General features: G+C 34.2%; 3 protein-coding genes across 3 annotated transcripts; 1 reads left to right on the forward strand and 2 right to left on the reverse strand.

The window, feature by feature from the left end:
- Window positions 1-102: 102 nt before the first annotated feature.
- Window positions 103-3,387, reverse strand: AP-2sigma (adaptor protein complex 2, sigma subunit). Its single transcript, XM_043418526.1, has 4 exons — window positions 3,235-3,387; window positions 2,732-2,881; window positions 2,428-2,601; window positions 103-477 (listed from the first exon to the last, which is right to left on the reverse strand). Exons 1-4 carry the CDS (start codon window positions 3,235-3,237, stop codon window positions 376-378), a joined length of 429 nt encoding a protein of 142 aa, XP_043274461.1. The 5' UTR covers window positions 3,238-3,387; the 3' UTR covers window positions 103-375.
- Window positions 3,388-3,499: 112 nt separating this feature from the next.
- Trs33 (trafficking protein particle complex subunit Trs33) lies at window positions 3,500-4,907 on the forward strand. Its single transcript, XM_043418524.1, has 3 exons — window positions 3,500-3,694; window positions 4,001-4,328; window positions 4,425-4,907. Exons 2-3 carry the CDS (start codon window positions 4,197-4,199, stop codon window positions 4,830-4,832), a joined length of 540 nt encoding a protein of 179 aa, XP_043274459.1. The 5' UTR covers window positions 3,500-3,694; window positions 4,001-4,196; the 3' UTR covers window positions 4,833-4,907.
- A 186-nt stretch (window positions 4,908-5,093) lies between these two features.
- Cbs (Cystathionine beta-synthase) lies at window positions 5,094-8,606 on the reverse strand. Its single transcript, XM_043418499.1, has 6 exons — window positions 8,203-8,606; window positions 7,944-8,053; window positions 7,089-7,438; window positions 6,694-6,953; window positions 6,202-6,472; window positions 5,094-6,116 (listed from the first exon to the last, which is right to left on the reverse strand). The coding sequence occupies exons 1-6, from the start codon at window positions 8,283-8,285 to the stop codon at window positions 5,673-5,675; spliced, it is 1,518 nt and encodes a 505-aa protein (XP_043274434.1). The 5' UTR covers window positions 8,286-8,606; the 3' UTR covers window positions 5,094-5,672.
- Window positions 8,607-8,719: the final 113 nt, after the last annotated feature.

The raw sequence follows: 8,719 nt of genomic DNA on the forward strand, positions 1-8,719 counted from the left end.
GGTTCTAAAAGTTGTCCAAATATCAAACGAAACCACTTTTTCAGGGCTTATAAAAAAATTGAAATAGTTAAGAAAAAATAAAGAAAATTGAAGTCATAAATGTTCCATAACTCGTATTGCGATTGACGCAATTTCGTAAATTTTATTTCAACTCGAATAGCTTATAAATAAACATTTGACATCGTGGTTCATCTCTCATAATCTTCGTATCACGAGAGTGTCTAATTATTTTTGTACGATACAATATTTATACATTCTGAGTATGTTTTTTTTCAAGCTCTTTAAACATTTTAAAGAAACAAATGAAAATAAAACAAAGGAGAGAGACATTTTCCATTCGGAAGAAAATAATGACATTGTTTTATAATACGATCGCTACTCGAGTGAATTCAGCATTAGCAGTTGCTTGAGTACTTTGGTTTGGCTGGTTTCTCTGATTTCACCGGCCAGAAACATTTCATCAACTACCGTGTATACCTGAAACAGAAAAAGACCAAAAAAAACGTTCCATGGATCGTTCGAGGATGCTTTGTTTATACACTGACGCTCTAATGTTGAACTCAAGAAAAATTAAATTTTCTGGCAAATTTTGTGACACTCTAACTTTAAGATCATTGGACCTCTAAGAAAAATTTGTAATAAACTTATTCATCAAAACTTAGAAAAAATACGATAAAAAGAAAATACGATAAAAGAAGGAGTTTTTGAAATTTTCGAATTTTATAAAATGCTATGAGAGTTTTACTGATTTTAACACTCATTCAGTCTGGTATAATCAAAGCATCTTTTAGAACGGTCAATTAAAGTCGTATCAACATCTGGAATCCCGTTTCCAGTGGTGATTTTTAAGCAAAAATAAATTCGAGATTGTCGAAAAATATATACTTTCAATATTGTACACATGTTTATTGTTTGTTTAAAAACCCATATGAAATGTTGAGAAAGAACCAACAATATTGCATGGTAAAATTGTGTGCATTGAAAAAACTGTCTATCAATGGAAAGACTTCAAGTTCAGAAGTTAAGTTAAATCGACCAATATCGAGTGTATCGATACGCTGTACATCTTGCCTTGTCGTATTGAACATTTTTTAAGTTTACTTGACATTAAATCGTTGTCACGTCTCTAGATACATGTAGAAAGTTTCATATAGTGAACTGCGATAGTTTCAAATCATTCTGTCTTGAAAGTCATCACTGAAAACAGAATTCCAGACAATAATACGGTCTTAAGGGAGTTGTACAAAATAACGGGCAAAAGTTATTGAATTTAAGCATTCCACACCGTTGTACCATGTGCGATGATCATAACCATTTTTAATTTTTTCATGATATAAAATAAAACCCAACAAAAGATATATCCAAATAAATTTTTACTTTATATCACGTGTTCTAATAGTTACAATTTTTGGATAGACTTCCGAAAGTCTAAAACCAAATTTTGTGATGAAAATTGGCATACACCTTCTATTTAATAATACAAAAGTCCCCCTAAAAGGATTTTTGGCAACTCGTAGTATTTTCCCAAATATTGATTTTTTTCTGTATAATTGCAGCAAGCTCTGATATACCTATATATCGTTTGCTACAGTGATCTTTCGATCGTGTTATCAAAATTTCAACCACAGCAAATAATTTTTCCAATACGTTTATCCAAAGGTAGTTTCCAGGACATTTTACAATGTCCGTTCATATCTAGATTGTTTAGTCTCCCTGATGCTAAGCAGATTTATAGGAAAAAATCCTAAGAATAGGGGTTGCAGAATTTCAATTCTATACGAGTATAATTATAAAAACATACAATTTTATAAAATTGTACTCATATATAGAATTCAAACTCCTACTCTGAAGATACTAGCAGAGTGGGAATACCGACCAAGTGAGAGAAACAATATAGATGTACTCACTCGGGCAACATTAAAATTCATTATCACGGTAAATATTATGAGTCGTCAAAAATAATAAATTTCATCGCAAAATTTGGTTCTAAGCTTTCGGAAGTGCATCCCAATTTTTTGAAGATCCCAGAGGTTCGGAAAAGTTCCAACTTAGTCCTCACCAGAACTAAATTTAAAAAAAAAATTGTAACTCTGAATGCTGTGAGATAAACATCTAAGAATTGATTCGAATAGTTCACCCATTGGATACTATTGTGAAAAATATTTTGAGTATGGAGTGGAATAATCTTTCAAAATCACTTTCACTGAAAATTTTCAGTGACAAGGAAGTTGCTGGAATATGTACAGATCAACATTTGTATATAATTGGTAATGATAATTGTACATTATGATTTTTATTAAAAATTAGATTTTTTATTGAATTTGTAGAAGTGAAATGACATCTTGATTTAGGTAAATGAATGAGCTTTACAAAATTCAGTGAGTTTAACGAGTAAAAGCAAGGAATTCTGTAAAGCCCTGTACCCACCTTGTAAAAGTTAAAAACTAGATCCAGTTCACAGACATTATGGAAGTACTCGTTGAGCACTTCCACGAAGTTGTGAATTGCCTCTAGATAACATAGGTTATTGTCGTTTACATCCACGCAGATGCAGAAGTAGAGGCCGGCATATCGTCGATATACAATTTTGAAGTTCCGGAACTGTGAGTGCAGAAAAAAAAGTATTATCAACAATAGGGCTCAAAAACGTTCGTTCCAATGATAATCCGTATAATAATAGGTTGGAAATCGTACTGGCCGATGAATAAAATGAAACTTCGTAATGACTAACCTCAACGAAATTCGTGTGTTTGGCATCTCTGACGGTGACAACAGCGTGTACCTCCTCGATCAATTTTTGTTTCTCGTCGTCGTCGAAATTCATGTACCATTTCGCCAACCTCGTTTTGCCCGCTCGATTTTGTATGAGAATAAATCGAATCTAAAGAACAATTGATCAGATTCGAGAAGAGCACTCGATTATTATAGTTCTTACAGTGGTTAATGAGATGATAACGTGAAGCTAAAAGGTCAGATTCGAGTGATTGGTTTGGAACGATTTATTTCCATCACTACGGATCACACAATTATCGCATTTCCAGTCTTTTTGGATAACGAAAACAAATTCTAAAGTTTAATAACTGGCACACGAAGGACCGCGGTAGTTTTCTCTCCCACTTTATGGAAACATACGCTTCGCATTTGGTTTTTATTAGATTGCGTCTTTTTTATTTTTCCTGAATAACGACGAGAGTTTACAGAGATAAATATTCAATTATTGTCGTTTGTACTTGCCATTGTTTATTGATCAGACGTGATCGAGAGGTTGACAACCGTTTTGACACGACGACACCGTACCTGTGACGCCTGTGTGTCAAATTCTCTGGACCGCGAGAGCGTGGACTTATCCGCCCTCTCCTGATAGTGAGATTCTATAATCACTTTTTATGTCCATTTGCTCATGCGCAAAATACACCAATGACAATACACTGCCAAGTAAATCTAGCGAGACCCTTGTGTAGATCACAGTTTAAAAGTAAATATGAGTGAATAAAGTTTAACAGCTTTGCCAATAAAACATTATTTCTTTTTTCTCAGAAAAAAAAACAAGATTTGAGAAAGCATAACTGTTGACTATGCTCTGTTCAATAACAACGAAAACTTATTTTCGAAAAAATATTTTATTTCTTTCATAATCATCAGTGCTGCCAACTTTTATTTTCAATAAGCTCAATGAGTTACGTTTGAAGGTTAAGTACGTTGTTGATTTCCCATAATCAGTATTGGTATTTAGCTTTTTTTTTCTTTACGAGATCTTAGTTATGGTTTTAAAAATTTTACATTTCCATCCCGAAAAGAAACGACTATAATTCTTCGAACATTTATCAAAAGAATAAAGAAGTCAAATCAGCTGTTGAAATAAAAATTTCAATCGTTAAAATTATATTGAGATAATGATTTTTTAGACAAGCTTATCAACATTTTTTTTTTAAATCCTTAACCATTTAATTTTTATTCAATTGCCAATACTTATGCGATACAATGACATGTCAAAATTTAGTTATTTAGTTGCGCAACGACTCAACAGTACGACACACATCTCGCCGATGTAATAAAAAGAAAAACACGTTGCTGTATTGTCAAAATCAGCAGAAATCAATCAATCAAAATAATATATAATTGAAGTGGTGAAACGGCAGAGTGTAGACAAAAGACGGTCTCAATAAAAACATTAAATCACGAATACCATAAGGAAAATGAAGCCGCAATTGGCGGATACCAAAGTTAATTTACAAGTTGGTTCTGGTGAGGCTGACGAATGTCTGTTCGAATATTTACACGCTGAAATGGTTAACTATGTGCATTCAATGCCATCGAGTGATAATAACGTACGTCAAAAAATCAAGCCAACGAATATTGTTACTTTTGTTTTCCAAAGATTGCCAATAGTAAAACAAAAATTTGTTACTTAATCAATTGTTTAGCAAAAAGATGGGGAAGAGGATCTGTCGAAATTGGAGTGGATGGGATTCGGCGTGGGATACAGGGTGATTGAGCGTTTGACCAGAGAGTGGCCACGTTTTAAGGATGAGCTTGACATGATTAAATTTATATGCACCGACTTCTGGTCAAGTCTCTATCAAAAACAAATGGACAATCTGAAAACTAATCATCACGGCATTTATGTCCTTCAAGACTATGAATTCAGACTTTTGTCTAAGCTTGGTTCGGGCGAAAGCAATCAATATTTGCGAGAGGCGCCTAGATTATTAGCTTTCACTTGTGGCCTGCTGCGAGGGAGCCTCGCTAATTTGGGAATAATCAGCGAAGTCACAGCAGAAATATTTTCTCTTCCTGGCTGTAAATTTCATGTGAAAGTTCAGAGGGTCTGATCCTTTCGTCTTCTTCCACCTAATCTGTACTACTTTAACAAATGTATTATATTTATTATAAAAGAATTTTGATAACTGTTGGTTCATACTGCAATGCCAGTTTTTATTGAGTTTTTATATTTTTTCCTCTTAAAAAACAAATTTTACAAACGTGGTTTAGGAAAATTGTATAAAAATGGAGAAAAATCTTCAAAATTTACAATTGTTAGTGGGATCTTAATTCTAGGGAGCTGTAAAAAATTGCTACAAAAACATAAGAAAAAATTTTCATCGTTATCTTGTTAAATTACTTTTTTAAAGGAACATCAGTTCGGTTGCAACAAGCATGGAAATGGTTTTTCTTTTAATGTTTTTTACTTGTATTTTCAAAAAAGAAAATATTTAAGCAAAGAAAATTGAGAATTTACTGCAGTAAATTTTAGAGCTAGCATTAGTCGTGATGAAGTTGTTTAAAAAATTGACCCTTGGGATTAAAACCAATGATGTACATATAGTAAAAATTTTTGGTCACAATGATCCTGATATTCACATCAGTATACATCAACCAAAAGTCTTTTTTTTAACCCTATTGAAATTGCTACATTTTCTTTCATTTTCGTCCACAAAACATGTGTTTTTGCTGGGCTTTATCGTATATTGCACTTGATTATCTAAAATATTCGATCAGGGTTTTTTTTCAATTATTCAGATTTTATGATCATACATATTTAATCGTTTTTCATTATCGTGATTTTTCGCTTTCTTAATTGGATATCGTTGTATGATGAGATTTTTTGATATGCAACGGCACAAACAAGGCTCCGGAATAGTCGTGTATTAGTTTCTGTTTCTTTATGAAATTCAAGCGTTTCCATTGGTGCATGGTTGAGCGCCTTTGCTGATGAAATTAAAAAGGTCTTTCTGAGTAACGAGTCCAATGAAATGGCCATGATCATGTTCGTCAACAACGACTACAAAAGCGTCAGTTTCGAGAATCCTTGAAAGTCTGGCAAGAGTTGTCATTCGACAAACTTTCAGAAATTGTCTCTGTATCACCTCAGTAGCAGGATCACTTTTTTTCACCGACCCTGCTATTAGTCGGCTCATGAGAGTGTGCAAAGTTACAAGACCTTTTATGAAATTATCGCTCGTAATTGGGATTCTTTCCAGTTTTTCGCTTTCAAGAAGATTTAACGCTTCTTGGCAAGTTGCGCTTTGAGGAAGGCTCATCCCTTTTGTGATATTGAGATTTGAAATGTGTAAATTCCACCACCACTTGTTGGATTCCACTGGCTGTGGAACGTCCTGAAAACAATAATTATTTATCTTGTTATTTGTCCATTTTCAAAAAAAAATGACGGAGAAAGAAATTAAGTCATAAATTATTTACCGCAAATCCTCTCGCCTCCATCCAATGGTCGGAAACGAATTTGGTCATATAATTCCTTATGCCATCGGGCAAAAGGACCACAACGCGTTTTTCGGCTGGAAGATCTTTCGCTAGTTTCAGAGCTACTGAAAGAGCGGAACCGCTGCTTCCGCCGCATAACAGACCTTCGGTTTTTATGAGCTCTCGTACAATTGTGAACGCCTCGTGGTCGTTACTTTTCACCCAATTATCGATAACGTTTCGATCGAGCACCGTTGGAATAAAGTCGTACCTATGGGAATAATAAAAATGGTCATTTCTTCAGCATATACGATAACATTTAATGACAAGGGCGAATAATTTATACTCTTTCTTTTTGGGGGAAGTCAGTCGATTGCTGCGCTGGTGAAGATAAAGAATGTTTCATAGTAAAAAAACTACTCTTTAAACAGCGTATTTCAATTGATAACTGTGAAAAATTCATTCTATTCTAAATATTGTTTAAAATCTCACCCAATTCCCTCAACCTCATAAAATTTAATGGAACTCGCTTCGGCGTCAGATTCATCGATATCTGCTAAAATACTGCCTTCCGGATCGACAGCAATAATCTTTGTTTCAGGAGACATTTCCTTGAGTTTACGACCAATACCGCTTATCGTGCCACCTGTACCAGCACCTCCAACAAAATAGTCAATTTTTCCATCACACTGCTCTAAAATCTCAGTCGCTGTTCCGTCGTAATGAGCCAGAGGATTTCCAGGATTTGTATACTAAAAAAAATGAAAAATGATTGGTTTACGTTAATATTTTAGACCAAATATTGCACAAGAGGGATACAAATTTTTTCTTTCTCATATAGAAGACTGATTTTATTTAGTTTCCTTTTGCGTATTTTGTTTTGTTACCTGATCAAGTATAACACTGTTAGGAATTTGACTTCTCAATTTCTGCGAAGTCGCAATATGACCCTCCTCGCTGTCCCAGCTTGCCTCTGTTGGAGTTCTTATGATTTCAGCACCCAAAGCCTTGAGGGTGTAGAGCTTTTCATTGGACATTTTCTCAGGCATAACTATAATGCATCTGTACCCTCGAACAGCTGCTGCCATGGCCAGCCCTATACCAGTGTTTCCACTTGTTGGTTCTATTATTGTGCAGCCTGGTTTCAATATACCTTTGGCTTCTGCATCCAGCACCATTCTATAACCAATTCTGTCCTTGACCGAACCTCCTGGATTGAAATATTCACATTTTGCATCTGGAGAAAAAAAAATTGTTGAATCTTTTTTTTCAAAAACTATCGTCGTTTCAAACTCTACAGAATCAGTGCTTCCAATTATTATTATAATTATGAATTCTCCAAAACTTTTTCATTACAAAAGTTTGAAACAATTCTATTATCTCCCAATGTTAGAAATTCCATATAAACTGAAACAATGCAAAATAAAATACTCAATTCTTTGAAACTTAATTATCAATTATTAAAGGTCCAGAATATCCCAAAAAAAATTTCAAATCAACGTTAGAATACCTGCTGCTTTGATAATTGGGTTTTGTTATCATGTTACTTTATTCTTGCTTATGTGTCAATATATATTATGGTCTCTAATAGCACGAATAGCTGTCTTACTGATGAACTCTTGAAAATAATAAACAAATATTGTCAAGCCTCTATTTTCATATCTCGTGACTTGGGGAGTTCGAAGACTCTACGGATGAAGATTGAAAGTTTATCTAAATTATGAGACGGGTCGAACACTTACACATTTCACATTTGATGCCATGTAATTTTGTAATATTGTTGAGGCGTACCATGGGCGTTTGTCCAATGGCATGTAAAATATCTGGCAGTATTTTATTCCTGTTGCTAGTTCTGTAACACAGGAAGAAAAATTATTCATTGACATACTAGAACATTCGATTAACGATTCAATAAATTAGATTTAAAAGAATATACGAAATTGAAAGGTAATTTTTTGCGAATCAATAGAATATGCAAAAAATTTTTTTTAAATAACTCACTCGTCTCGTTTCGTATGTGGTGAATCCTTAGCATTTATGGACCATGTACAGGTTGACGGTCGGTTCGGTAGGTCCAGTTCCATGGTTATTTAAATAAGATAAACAACAAAACGAGAACTCGCAGTAATACTTTAGATGGTTAAAATACAAATTTTTCTATCGTTCGGGCTGACGAAATTTAAGGAAAAAGATTCTGTTATCTTGTTTATCGATCTAATGTGTGACTCACTATCGCACGCAAGCTTGTGAAATCTTCGAAAACTCCACGCGGTCACAAACTACATATACATATACTAACTCGTTATTAACCGACCGGTCCGTCTTCTACGATGTACACGGACGCACTGAGCTGCTGAACTTGCTGGAACTCGTCGCTTGTTCTATGTGCTGGAATAAGTACAAGCCGAGATCTTTCCCGGTTTACCGCTGAATAACACAGCGGTGGGGGACAACGGTTTCCTATTTTTCTTGTACAAAAACATGTAATTATCTATATGTAGTTCATTTATTCCCTGTC

The sequence above is a fragment of the Venturia canescens genome, chromosome 5 (genome assembly GCF_019457755.1).
Source record: "Venturia canescens isolate UGA chromosome 5, ASM1945775v1, whole genome shotgun sequence".
In the NCBI taxonomy this organism is placed as follows: Eukaryota; Metazoa; Arthropoda; class Insecta; order Hymenoptera; family Ichneumonidae; genus Venturia; species Venturia canescens.